General features: G+C 39.4%; 1 protein-coding gene and 1 pseudogene across 1 annotated transcript; both read left to right on the forward strand.

Annotated features, from left to right (window-relative positions):
• The window catches only part of LOC116062301, a 1,036,964-nt pseudogene that overhangs the window by 612,346 nt on the left and 409,630 nt on the right, over positions 1-14,988 (forward strand).
• LOC116055157 (cephalotoxin-like protein) lies at positions 6,537-8,168 on the forward strand. The gene has a single exon (XM_035997033.1). The coding sequence runs from the start codon at positions 6,537-6,539 to the stop codon at positions 8,166-8,168; it is 1,632 nt and encodes a 543-aa protein (XP_035852926.1).

Here is a 14,988-nt window from a genome sequence, read left to right on the forward strand (position 1 = left end):
TATGTCTAACCAGAGAATGACAATAAGTCCCCTCAGCATTTCTACTTGTCTCTCCTTCTCTCCAGTGGGGAGTGCATCCTTCAGTTCTTACAGTCAACACAAAACCTGCCATCTGATCGTGCACATCCCCACCAGCCTATTCAAAAAATACAATTTATTAAATACATATTTATTTATTGCTATACAAACATAGACTGTAGAAATAGAATATTAATACATTTTAATAATCTATTTCTACAGTCTGTTTGTATTTTACTATACAAACATAGACATTAGCCCACTAGCTTGGTTAGCATGGTGCAACTGTAGTTCCCTCTAATGAAAAACAGGCTTCAAACTAAATGTAACATTACTTACCAGAAACTTTAAAGCCAACTCCTTGAGTGTCATGTAGTTCAACCGAATGCTGAATAAGTCGTTTTTAGGAGACCAAAATGTTTGAATTAACTAGTGAAAACAGCGTAAGATGGTCAAACAAGAACAGGCTCCTACCTCCATCTTTTGTGGGATTGCCCCCTGGTCTTTCCTTTTTGGAAACAAATCATTAAAACTATTGCAGATTGGTTAGCCACACCATTGTCAGAGTCTCCCCAGCTCTGTCTACTTGGAGTTAGGTCCCTTTTGCCACCAGAGATTTCTAATGCGGAGTCCGCTCTGACACTAGCTGGGTTTATCACAGCAGTATAAATCATTCTTAGATACTGGAAAAGCCAAGTAAGGCCTAGTTTTACAGACTGGCTGAAGTTAATGACAGACACAGACTCATTTGAAGATCTTACTGCAAGACTGAATGATTGTAGGGGTAAATTCTACCAGGTCTGGTCTCATTTCCTGCATTTTATTCAATTTGAACTGACCCATAATTATTATTATTATCAAGCCTAATTCGATTTTATTTTTTTATTTTTATTTTCTCTTCTTTTTTTCTATTTTACTTACTATTTATGTGTATGTGTTTTAATTGTGAATTGTTGTTGTTGTTTTTCTGTCTTTCTTGCCCAGATTGCTGTACAGTGTGTGTTTAGTGCTGTTACATGTTGTTAAATGTACAATAAAAAACAATAACAACTTTGATTATAAAAAAAAAGAAAAGGTTGACCGGTTGGGAGGGCCATGGCACTGAGAGTGTGAAGTTATTTGGGGTTTTTTTCTTTTATCTTCTAACAGGCAGTTATTGTGCAATGAGTCACAGCCTCTCTATATAAAGGGAGGTGACTTGTAGTAAGTACAACAGAACTCAGCACATAAGTTGACTTCTTACTGCCCATCATCATCATCATCATCATCATCATCATCATCATCATCATCATCATCATCATTATTGTTCACTGTCAGCAGACATGTAAGTAGACAAGAATTTATTATCTTGCTATGGAACTTACATTTGTATTTTTATTTGATTATATTCCGTCTAAATAGTATAAATGGGTGCAGCATGTATTAAAACTATAATTTATTTTAGATGTCTTTATGTCATCTATATTTGAAAAGTGATATTTTAAGGGAGACACCCCAGGCAAACCATCATTTTTCAATACTGACTTTTTGGGCTATTTTGTTTCTGGAGCACGTCTTCTTTCAGACTATTGGGGGAAAAAAAAACCTCCCAAATATACATTTAGGTGTTTACTTTACTACACTTTGTCTATTTGCGGCCTGTAAATGTCTCCTAAATCCACCAAAAGTTGCCATTAATAAGGCCTTGTTTGCATATCTAAACATAACATTTAAGAAAAGTTGTAAAACAGAAATGTATGTCTTAATGTAAGTAATTAACTGGAGAAGTTTCACCCATAATGTTTGATGTTTTATAATCCATAGGCAGTTTTCTCAAAATGTTTTTCTCTCAGACTCTGAGTCAGAAATCTCCTCCTCAGCAGCACTTACACACACCAAACTTTCCATGTCATGCTTGCCAGAAGCTTGGAGGGGAACAAGCTCCTGTACCCTGACCGGCGTGTCTAAACTCCACTCTAACTACATCCATTCATTCACTTGCAGGGTTTCACCATGAGGTGGTGCTTCCTTCAGAAAGTGTAGTGAGTGAGTTAATCTACTTTATACCATGGTCTGGGTGAATACTCGATTCTGATTGGCTGCAGGTGTCCATAAAAAAGTGATGTAGGACACCTACTAAAGGAGTTCCGGTGAAACTGACTGTTTACCGTTCTAAATGAATGCGCTACATTAAATCAAAAAGGAAATGTGGATTTATTATTTCCAACTCGTCCTCTGAACACCACAGGATGGCGCTAAAACATACAGGCTGCAGGAAGTAAGTTCTACTGCCCCTCTGGACTGACTTTGTTTCACAGTGAATAACGTTATCTCACATCCCGTTCACTGTTCAGGTCGCTGCTTCAGGCTGCGCCGCTGCAGCCGACAGTAACGTTACACATCACGGATCAAATTCTTCGTAAAAGTCGTTATATTGTTTTGGGGACAATGACATGGCTGGATAGCTAGCTTGTCTTGTTGTTCAACATACTGTAAAATTATTTTTACTGATTGCCAACTGTACACAATGTTATTGACTTTGGATATTGCTAGCATAACGTTAGCTAGCTTTCTGGCTCGTAGCTAAACTGAAGGTTCTATCAGCTGAGCGGACTATATAAATATCTCCGGTTGCTAAGGGAGGCAAGTCGTATCTAAGGTCCTTCCTAATACCTGGGGGAGTCTACAACGTTTGCATTGCATAAGAACCTGATGGATGGGAATGATTGTTCCAAGTATTAGTCAAACCGTCAGGCGTAACCAGGGAAACAGAGTTATTGTTTGGATAAACTTTAGATTTCGATTGTAAAACTAATTAAAATATAAACTAATGTTTTAAAAACAATGGACACCTCGAAGGGCATTAACCCTTACATGTATTGTACATTAAATTAAGTTTTACTACACTGAAGCAATCCCCCAGTTCAGGCTCCTTTTCTGCTATTTATACTTTTTAAAATATTAACCTTTTTCAACTTTTTCTTTTTTTTTACAATGAAAGCCCAATGGAGAGAATGTTCAAACCCTCTTCAACTAATTGAAAATGCTACTCCTTCTACATATTTTCAGCTACAGATGTCACTGAAAACTTTAAATCTTTCACAACACATTCAGCTATTACAGTTTAATGCAGCTTTTTGATATATTTAACAGCTTTTGAATGATCACCTTTTAAGTAACAACAAAAGTGAACCACAAGCCCCCGTTAAACCACCACTGTAGACTCTGATAGTTTGGCGCAGCATCGGCTACTTTGATACAGCCAGTCTGGGTCAGAAACTGTAGCAGCTACAACACTGGACTCATGGACTCGGTGTCAACTACAAAATAAGACAAACAATCTTCTAAATCTTTTGCCATTATTGAACTTTTAAAGCCAATAATTCAGTTTAGCGTTAGCTTTACAAAAAACCTTTAATTATTCTACATCTTTTTTTTTACATTAGTGGTGTTATTTCACTTTTCAATGAAATTTATACAAATTAAAACCTTTCCCACTTTTACAACTATTCTCAATACTTTTTACGGTTTTAAGCTATTAATCCAATTTAGCTTTAGCATCTTTGCTCTTGTTCCACATCTTTCATACATTTGGAGTTCTTCAATTCAGTGTAGTGACAGCTTTTCAAAAATCCTTAAAATATTCAATTTTTTTCATACATTATTGGTATTATTCAACATTTTAATGAAATTCATACTAATTAAAACTACTCCCACTTTTCCAACTATTCTCACTAAAACGTGTTACACATTTTAGCCAGTAATGCAGTGTAGCTTCAGCTTTTCAGCATTCACACACATTTTCTAGTTGTTATCTAGTCTAGCTATATTTCTTTAGTTTCTTTATTTAGTTATTGTAATTTAGCCTTTAAATAGGCCTATATTTGTTTATTTTACCCCTGCATGGTTAAAATGCTGCTGGAATTCAGATAGAATGCAGCTTTAAGGAGTCTCCCCTGCTGGAAGTTAGAGAGAATGCAGCTTTAAGGCATTTCCGCATTTGACTCACTTCGCTGAACCGGATGCCCTGTCCATTAATTTTACAGTCAATGGTTTCAACATGTGGTGGAGTCAAGGGGGTAAGCTTCGCTTCAGAGCGCAAACCTCCTATGGCGCCATATTGATGCTACAAAGCCATCACCCCCCGTTAGCATCCCATTGACTGCCATTCATTTTGACGTCACTTTGACAGAGAATAACTTTACATCTGAAGAGTTTAAAGACTCTATTTGTCCATTGTTTATTTCTAAAGAAACACGACAATGTATAAAAGGCTCCATTACCTTGTAGCTCACGTTATGGCTCCGTAGCAGACGTTTTTATAAAAATAGGCTAACGATTGGGTCATAACCACGAGACTTACTGTCTCATAGTAGAGGAATTACCGTATAGTACAGGAGAAGCTCTCAGGCAGTTTAGACTTCCATTAGCTGTTTAAGTTTAATTACTAATGTTAACTATCATTTTAGTGATCAGTAATTAGCCTGTGTCCATGTTATCTCCTTACATATACCTACGCTCTCCGTCTCTGCTAGATTGGGAATGATTGAGATTTCTCTTGGCACAGCTACCAGAAGACTTCCAACTTTCAGACAGGTTGCTCACGTCACATCTACGTCTTCAAGCTCAGTTGGAGGCTGCTCAGTAACGCTCAGCCATCACCGGGAAAGAGACTTCTAATATCCTTCACTGGTCTCCGTCCAGAGCAACAGGATCTGTTGGTCCATTCTTATATATAGTCTATGGGTGGAGTTCAGTGTTTTTCTTCATGTGCTTCCGGAACAGTGACCTCTTAACCCAGAAAAATAAAAGCCCGCCCCCTGGTGTTCACTGGCGGTAATAGGTTGGCAAAAAACCTAAACTTCAGTTCCTTCTTGGGAAGTTGTATTTAAAAATACCTTTAGGCCTACTGTCCTTCTGGGGAAGAGTGTGACAGGCTGAGATATTTTTTGTTATTTTTCAAAAAACTGAATGAGTTGTTGTTCCAAAAGATTGTAATTCCTGCACTGGTGCTTCCTCACCGTTGTTTGTGTCAGATGCAGCTCTTGCGTAAGTTTGGTGTTTGGTCTCCAGTCCTGTTATAATCACATCTTCCATCACGTGTTCCAAGGCATCAATCCTTTCTTTAAGTCCTCGATTTTTACTTGATAAGTGTTTTAAGATGTTTCACCTCATCCATTAGTTCAACAAGTTGTGTTTGTTTGGCGAGTTTGCTTATTTCCTCCGTCATAAAGCTCAGAGATTTTCTGATTTCCTCTTCCATCGCAGTACCTTATCTTGCTCTTGGCATGTTTCCCTTGTTCTTTTCAGTGCGTGACATTATCTTACATACACACATGTAGTGAGCAGCAGCAGTGTGCACACAGAGAAAAAAAAGTTTGTTCAACGTTCCTCTCACTCGGCCATGCAACATCCTTCTCTACGACTTCCCTCACTGTGGTCTGCAGTCCAGTGTCTGGCTCGGGAAAAGGAAGGTTTGGGGTCCCCTGCTGGAGCTGCTGCTCCTGCAACCCAACCCAAATAAGATAAAGAAGATGCATAGATGACACTGTGCTTGGTGGGGTTTCAAGCAGTAAAAAAAATGCTGGCCTAAACAGTTTACTTAAATAAATATGCAATGCAGTAACATAATCTTGATTCATATTTTATCAGCACCAATGAGTTTGACAGTTTGATCTGAGTTTGGTGAGCCTGGTGCGTTTTGCTGGAAAGACCCGTTTACTACCAGTCACAGCAGCAAAATGTGTGACGTGTGAATTTTTAAATCTGGAGCGTTGATGCTCCTCTGTGATTGAACTGCCAAGGTCGTCTTCATCTTCTAATCTGTCTGAATGTGAGGAGAGCCAGACGTATCTGCAAGAGAAAATAAAACACAAGCTCGGCAGATTAGTTTGGTTCACAGGCTATTGTTGAAATAAAATATAAGTCCGCGGCACAAGGCCAGATTTATAGGCCTTATCGCTTATCTTCCTGTTCCCTTCAAAGCATGAAAAAGTCCCAAAACAAGGTCTCAGAAAATCCACACAGAGTCAGATATGAAAAAGAGAGTTTAATGTGCTTCAAAAGGAATTCTACACACAAGAAACCTGAGCAAGTACCATTTCTTTGTCTCGTGCTGCCTTATATCTGTCAAAAGTGGAACTTTTCCCCAGAAAATTCCTTCAATAACCAGTTTCAGAACATGCGGGGTAACAATCTGATTGATCTAAAGACCCTTCTTTTGGGGAATTTCCACTGGTTTAAGTCATATCGCTGATTCAGCTTATTTTTATCTTTTTTGCATTTTCTTAAAACCAATGCTTGGGGCATTGGCTTTGCACCCCCCCCTTTGTGTTGCGTCCCTGTTGAGGCTATAGGGGGTGACATGAGGATTGGAGAAGGTCTATCTTATATCAACAGGATACATAGACATCTCACATTATCCCACATTGTATAATTCCACATAATTCAATTAAAAAACAGATTTTATCACATTTTGACACAACATGATAAAAACCACCCTAATATTTGTTCCATGTTGTGTTGTCTGTGTTGCAGTCATGGCGTTCCCTCGGCTGTCTGCCTCCATGCTGTTGGTTTCACTGATCCTTCTTCTCTACTGCACGACATCCTCAGTTCAGTCACATGATCCCCCATCCTCCATTGTCTCACCATCCTACAGGGTGAAGAGAGACCTGCCTCCCGGCACCAGAGAGAAAGTGGGTAAATCTTTGGCTGTGGCAAAAAACGTCCTGGCTGTCGTCAAAGAAGTGATTGGAAAGATTAGTACCCAAACGTCGTCAGCTGGGATGAAGGGTGTCTCCACCATCGCCAGCTTGGCGGCCGTCATCGCAGATCTGGCCTTCTCTATTGTCGACATTGTCTTGATCTTCATCCCTCAGACTGACCCGGTGCTGAAAGAGTTTGAAGAAGTGAACAGGAAGTTGGACTTGCTCTCCATCCAGATCTCCAACCTGGCAACAGACGTAGAATGGTTTAACTACGCCAGCGTCTACTCTCAAGACGAGCTCAACATCCTCAACTCCTGGAAGAAGTTCAATGAGCTTCTTCACAACAGTCAGTTGGTACAAAATGAAGAGCAGAAACTCCGACTGGCAGAGATATTCACCAACTACTATGAGAACACAGGAACTGAAGCCAGTGTGGCCAACTTCTACCATTACCTGACAGTCAAAGACACGTCTCTCAGTGGAAACCTCAACAAACTGCTGAGGAAGAAGTTTAAATGTGACTTTAAAGAGATCTGCAAATATAACATCTATTTCAGCAGTTTGCTGTGGAAGGGGATGGTGCTGAACCAGTTCTACTGGAAACTGATCGGGTTGGATTCATCAGAAGCCAAACACACCCAGATGTTCAAGAACGTCTCCAGAGATCAGATATCAGCTCTGGACTACTGCCTGGACAACCACATGCAGTATGTGAAGGAAGATGTGAAGGAGATCAGGAAAGGACTCAGTGCTGACAACAAAAAAGTCATCGCTGATGAGGTGAAAAAAGCTCTGGATAAGAAGTACAACTGGTACAACTGGGTGGTGCTGGTGTACAACACAAACCAGGCTGATTATTACATACTATATGATCTGACTAAGATTATAGAGGACACGATCACCGTTGCTGTGGGATACACTCTGAAATCAGAAAAAATACATGAATATAAAGTTAGAAAAGCAGCCGATGTTTGCTTTAAAGAAAAATCGTGTGAAATTAAGGACAAAGTACGTGGCTGTAGGTATAACTGGTCTCCTAGTCATGGTATGGGGTATTTTACTTTGACCTTCACTGATTATGCTAAAGCGACACATGCTGCCTGGGGAGAAGAGTTTGCTGTGGCTCCAGCACCCTTACTCCAACATGACTGTTGGTGGTATCAGAGTTATTATAGACAGATTTCCATCTATAACTCCAAGAGGGAGGATGTCTGCTTTCATTCGGATACATGTAGCTACAAAGGAAGGTGCAAGCAGCTGCTGGATTTCAATGAAAGGGTGTGTTACTGTCAAGATGGTTACTATGGTGAGAGATGTGAAAAGAGAATCCCCATTAGCAACACTAAAGCGATCAATTTACCAGTTGTACCTGATATCAGCACCATTGACACCAAAATGAAAAAGATGGAAAACAAACTGGATGAGATTCTCAACATCCTCAAATGCAGAAATCGTGGCTAGTAGGAGATATCTGCAGACTGCTGACAGACGACAGGAACGATGACTTACTGCCAACGGACAAACTGAACACACATCAACTGACTGAGCATCTGAGAACGGCACCGTGAAGGAAGAACAAGTAAACAATGCTCATTAAAGACTAAATTATGTTTAGGCAACAACTCTAGTCTGTAAACCTTCCTCCCAACGGTGAAGCATGTTGGTGTCAGAGATGAGTAGTTTCTTTAGAAAGCTGGAGGATGATGTGTTGATCTGTTGTTCTGTCCTCATTTCCCTGAATGTCTCCAGCTGATGTCAGCACAACCCAAACACTCACTATACTATATACTATGTACCATATACTATATACTATACTATTCACTATACAGGAAATACACCAGGTTTCAATATAGTAATCTGAATATTAAAGTCCCATTTTATTCTGACTACAAAGTTTAATTCAGTTTTAAACCATCAACTAAGTTGTATATTTTGATTCATTAAAAGCTTGAAGGTCCTGAAAATAATGAAATATATGAATAATGAAAGTTATTAAAGTGATATTATAACTGTTAAGTTGCTGCAGTCTGTTCCAGCTCAGTGTAACTCTGTTGTTCTTGATATGACCTGTTAGAAAAACTAATCAACTCTTCTTGTTCCTATTAATATTAAACTGTTTGCATGATAGAAGCCAAAATACTGCTGATGTTCTCATGAGATAAATCTTGGGAGCCACTTCCTGACCTTGTGGGAAACAACATCACCTTTTGAATTATGACTTAATATTTACTCATAGAAAAAGCTGTTGTAGAAGGCTTTCTTCAGTCATTTTCTGTACTTTGCTGTGAGTGCTGTAAAATTGACTCTACTTGCAAATAAACAAACTTTGAGACAATGTCAGTGATTCTGTCCATCTCTTGATGAATAATTATCTTAACACGACCACCAGATGGCGATAATTTGACAAGAAACAAATAAAAGAATTACTAACTAAAACATGCTCCTTGTTTTTTGTAACTAAACGTGTGAATATTCTGATTTGTTTGAATAAAAAGCACAAACTACAGTGGGAATTGACGATCAACTTCCATATTTTAAATGAATGTTTGGTCTTTTGTTTTGTTTTTTACTTCAAAGGGTAACTTCAGGGTTTATCTTCAATCTGGACTCTCTGTCTCCATGTTTGTGACTGTATGTCCCATCATGCATTGGTGTCTGAGTGTCTGATGGAACAACAATCTGTGAAACTGGTCCAGTATTAAACCAGAACCAAGCTGTAATGTAACCCTACAGGACTAATGTTCAGCAGCAGTTAGAGTCACTAAAAGTTCTGTTGTTGCTGCTGACAGACTCAGATTATTATTCAGTGTCTGACAACATTATGGGATGGATCCCTACAGAGATAAGATCCTTTTAGTTTAACATGAAACAGCCCCGAAATCACCATCACCAAACCCACCAGACTCCATGTAAATAATCAGTACTTTTATCATAGTAAAACACACTTCATTCAAAGTGGACAGAAACTAAATCAAACTATCAAAAGCCGTCTTGGTTCATCTTTCCACTGTTCCAACAATCACCACTCTGGTTTGGTTGAAATAAAACCATTTCCATGTGGTAATATGCTGGCTCTATACTGGGCCAATATAAAAGATTGTTGTTCACATCAGTCACTCACACACAAAACCAAGGGAAAATAGAGTCCAGGGGTCTCATTCATAAAACTGTGCATAGGATCTTTACTAAAAGTGTACGTACACCGAAAAGCCAAAAATGGCGTACAGCAAAAAAGAATTATGATTTATAAAACCGTGCATACGCACATCTGTAAGCAATGTTCCCTTTATAAATTACAGATCACCCACTAGTGTGCGTACGTATCAGCCTCTTATCCCAACCTGTACACGCCCATTTTTAACCATAAATAGTCAATGCAAAGCACCTCATGAATGCTGATCAGTATGTTAGTGACCCTGGCAGTTGTTCTTTCGTTACACTGAATCATGATGACTGGCAGAGAAAAGCAAAATACTTCTCAGACGTTCAGGAATTGCTGCAAATTGAATTATAATTTCGGCATATTCTCGCAAAGTGTAGGGAAACCTGATCTATAGACTACCTATATTAATAATACTGTCCAAAACGGCAGGCATTACGGCACTCAGGGACAGCTTTGATATACCAGACATATATAATATGATTTAACAAGACTATATATTATATCCAAACAAGCCTCTGTGATAAAGTTAAAGATTATATATAATATTTATAACAAACACTTAGCTGTCTGCTATTTCCTGCTGGAAACAGCTGGTTTCCCCCAGAGTGGTGAGGACCTGTATTTGGACCGGGATGGCACGGTTCTGGCACGTTGCCCTCTCTACTGGACCCATTTCAGTACATAGATCCAAGAGCTCAGCTTTAGGGAATCTAAATCGACATATTAGCCAGTCATCATCATGGTCCCTGAAGTCTCTTTCTCTTCTGTTTTTTCCATTGGTGTAGTCCTCCTGCAGGGCCAGCAGGGCCATCATGCAGCATTACACATGGGGTCAACGCAGCATTTATATATTTACAACAATTTGTGATTGTTAACACCTTGCCAACACAGCATCAACTGGTGGTATCCCCCCCCCCCCCCCCCACACACACACACACACACACACACCCTGAGATACAATTTGAAGACGAAAGAAAGTGCAATAGGCAAACACACTTCTCTTTATGCAGGTTTTGTTATGAACAGTATTAAAGTTTGGATCAATAACGAGGACACGATTGTGCGAGAGCTTAACGACTGTATTTCTAGACTTTGATATTTGATGATATATGCACAGTATTACAGACTTTAATTACAGACTATAATTAAAATTACAGAATTTAGTTATTTACACTGTGTTCTGCCGTTATCTAATGCGAGGGTATGTGATGCTATCCTGTATTCCATGCAGTCGGGCCATCCCCTCCTCCTGTGCTCTGTAGCAGACAATGTGACAGTGAGACAGCACTGATTAAATATTAAGAACGTATTTTGATTAAAGATTTGAGTTGGATTTTACAAGGTGTTTATGGAACAATTATCACTCAGTTCATGAGCAAATAACACTGCTGGATTTAATCTTCATGGTAACGTGGATGATATAGAGTGAAATAACATGCATGAGGCATCAATACTTTAAAATATTACGAGTACTCGTTATTCCCATTTACTTTCTGCAGTCTGACTTCAGTTCACCACCTCACCATCTGCGTCACCAATTCCTATTTTATCTCCAAAATGTGCATATGAATTGGTCAGAGTTTGCGTGGAGGACTGCACATATCGCATATTTTCAGCCCTGTTTTGTGCGTACGCCACGTTTATAAATGAGACCCCATGTCTTACTATTATCTGGATCAGGGATGGGCATCGTTGTATAGAGTGGACCACAAAGAAAACAGAAACAAAACATCCACATTCCTAAGTGATATAGCATTATTTCAGTGCAATGACAAAAATCATCATTCAATAATGGTACAACTACTTTCTGATTTTATTAAAGGCTGATTTATGCTTCTGCGTCGAATCGACGACGTACCCCCGCAGACCCCTCTGCGTCGCCACGAACCCGAGCCCTCCGCCGTAGCTCGACGTACACCTCCAAAAATGTGTAACTTTGCGTCGAGGCGACGCAGACTGCAAGGACTGTGATTGGTCAACTGGTCCTGTGTGTTGATAGTCAGTGTTTCAATGACTGTGATTGGTTAACTAGTCCTGTGTGTTGATAGTGGGTGTTTCCAGCAGCCTACTGTGGGGAGTAACAACATGCTAGTTCAATGACATCAGCTTTGCAAATAAACTCAGACATATTTTAGTTACAATGACGGGGTTATCCCTTTGTAAAGTGTCTATATGTCAGTAACGTTTTGAAATTAGCACTTCGCCAGCAAGCAGTACTTTGTGGGCAGTTGTGCAGTTTGCTTGCTAAAATATTAGACTTATCACCCCCTAGCGTTATGGCGGTGAAATGCTCCGCGATGCAAAGCAACCCCGACGCAGAACTCCAAAAGGGTCACGATGCCGTAGGAGCGACGCCGTAGCTACGGCGTGGAGTTGACACAGAAGCATAAAACAGCGTTTAGAAGCATCTCTGATGTAACATCTACATCAAACATTCATTCACATTTTCTTTGATTGCAGGTTCTTTTCCTGATCTGCTACTTATGGTCACATCCTACGCATCTGCCCGACAAAGAGGAGTGCAAAAAGTTTTTCTACGTCGCAGGTTCTTTTGAAAGTCAGCTTTTAATAGTTATGTTACTAGGATAATTTACAACAACAGTTTGAGTTTCTCAGAATTTACGAGGTGCACCTGAATGCATCATGGAGTTTTGTTGGAGCCCACAGGTTTTACTTCAGGGAAGCAGGAGGATTTTCTGTTGTTTCTCTGTCATCTCTGACTCAGGCCTGGATAGGCATGGAGTCTGGAAAAGATCAGCTACAGGCTACCGCTAAGCTTCCGTTACCCTGTGTTTTTAGCTGCATGCTATCAGCTGCTATAAGCTAATGTTACCCTGTGTCTTTAGCTGCATGCTACCAGCTGCTATAAGCTACCATTAGCCTGTGTCTTTAGCTGCATGCTACCAGACGCTATAATCTACCGTTACCCTGTGTCTAATAGTTTAACTACGTCCATCATCGCAGAGACTCACCTCATGTAAACAAAGGAGACAGACAGACAGTTTGACAGACAGACAGTCAGACAGTCAGACAGACAGGTTAGAGAGACAGAGACAGACAGAGAGACCTGTAGACAGCTTTAGTCCCGCCCGCTCTGTTCATTAACAGCTGACTGCATGAAAACAAACTGATGAGACATGGACCCGTCCATTCTGAGTGCAGTATTAAGACAGTATGACATCATCAAGTGTGTGTGTGTGTGTGTCCCCCCCCCCCCACGTCTCCGCTGGGACAGAACTCACTCAGAACCAGAGTCCAGTCCAGCTTGTTCCAGTGAAACGTCGTCACGGTAACTCTTCCTCTTCTTCTTCGTTTGTAGTTTGTTGGTGCAGCTGCGTGTCGCCTTCAGGATCCTCAACAAATATCAGAATAAACAAGAAGACATCTGGTCATCCATCACTGCTGTTAGCGCTGCCTTTATTAAATCTATTTCCTGATTCAAATCCTCTGAATGATCCTGAGATTTGAAAATGGGCCAGATTTGACCCCGAGGAAACCAGGAGGGTTAAACTTTCGTATTGTCTCCAACATTTAGTTATTGTTGAGACCCCAGATGATATAAGACGTAAAAACTCGAGGCTCACATTATGACCCGGCCCGCTAATTAATTTATGATCACAACAGAGTTGGACCGCCTCGTTGGACACCAAACCAAACAGACAGGAAACAGTTTTTCAAACTGTAATTATGCAACACTCCGGTTGGTGTAAGTCTAAATTCTAAACTCCACGATGACTAAGGAACTTTTATAGCTGACTTTTGTAGGGTTTGACAAAAAGCAACAAAAATGTTTAAAAACTAAGCCACGAAAAAGTTAAAAAATGCGATATATGACATTTTGATGAAATAAAAACATAAACCCTGGGTTTATAATATCTATTCTCTGATCCGATATGGATCCATTAAATCCTGAGATGATCTCTCTCCCAACTCTTAGAATACTGACATTTGGTCATTTCATTAAAGACAAATGAGTGAAAAATCTAATTTTCTTCTAGAAATATGAACTTTTTTCATGACTTTTTCCTGAAATGTTCCAACTTTCTTTTTATTTCTATAAACTGTGTAAAACAACAGCTGTGTCATCTTATCAACAGGGACTCTGAAACTGGATTTGATCTTAAAGAACAAACATTAGATGTTTAAATAACTCCATTAATAGAAACTCATTTTTTGTATTACAAGTTTTGATGAAATGTTATGTTTAGATATGGAAACGAGTCCTTATCTAATGGCAACTTTTGCTGAATTTAGGAGACATTTACAGGGCGCAAATAGACAAGTAAGTAAGTAAGTAAGTAAAGTTTACTTGTATAGCACCTTTCACAGATAAAAATCTGTTATCACAATAAACTGTAATACAATACAACTAATTAAAATACAAGAACATTAAAATACAAATAGAAAACTAAACAAACAACCATAAAAAAACATTGACTAACTAAAAGTCTGCTTGAGTCTTCCATTGCTAGTGTAGTAAAGTAAACACCTAAATGTATATTTGGGAGGTTTTTTTCCCCCCAATAGTCTGAAAGAAGACGTGCTCCAGAAACAAAATAGCCCAAAAAGTCAGTATTGAAAAATTATGGTTTGCCTGGGGTGTCTCCCCTTAAAATATCACTTTTCAAATGACATCTAAAATAAATGATATTTTTAATACATGCTGCACCCATTTATACTATTTAGACCAGTGGTTCTCAAACTTTTTTCAATAATGTTCCCCATTTGAATTGTGTTTTTAAGCCAAGTACCCCTGACCAGAGATAGATTTACTAAACAACAGCCATGTTCAGGCTCAGCTTGGTTTTATGTCAGTTAGACTATAGATGGTTTGATTTGCATTGAGAGATGATCTTATGGAAAGTACCCCATGCCAATCTCTAGGTATGGTGAAGGGTATGTGATGATGTGGGGTATGGTGAAGGGTATGTGATGATGTGGGGGTATGGTGAAGGGTATGTGATGATGTGGGGTATGGTGAAGGCTATGTGATGATGTGGGGTATGGTGAAGGGTATGTGATGATGTGGGGTATGGTGAAGGGTATGTGATGATGTGGGGTATGGTGAAGGGTATGTGATGATGTGGGGGTATGGTGAAGGGTATGTGAAGATGTGGG

Source organism: Sander lucioperca, chromosome 21 (genome assembly GCF_008315115.2).
Source record: "Sander lucioperca isolate FBNREF2018 chromosome 21, SLUC_FBN_1.2, whole genome shotgun sequence".
NCBI classification, from domain to species: Eukaryota; Metazoa; Chordata; class Actinopteri; order Perciformes; family Percidae; genus Sander; species Sander lucioperca.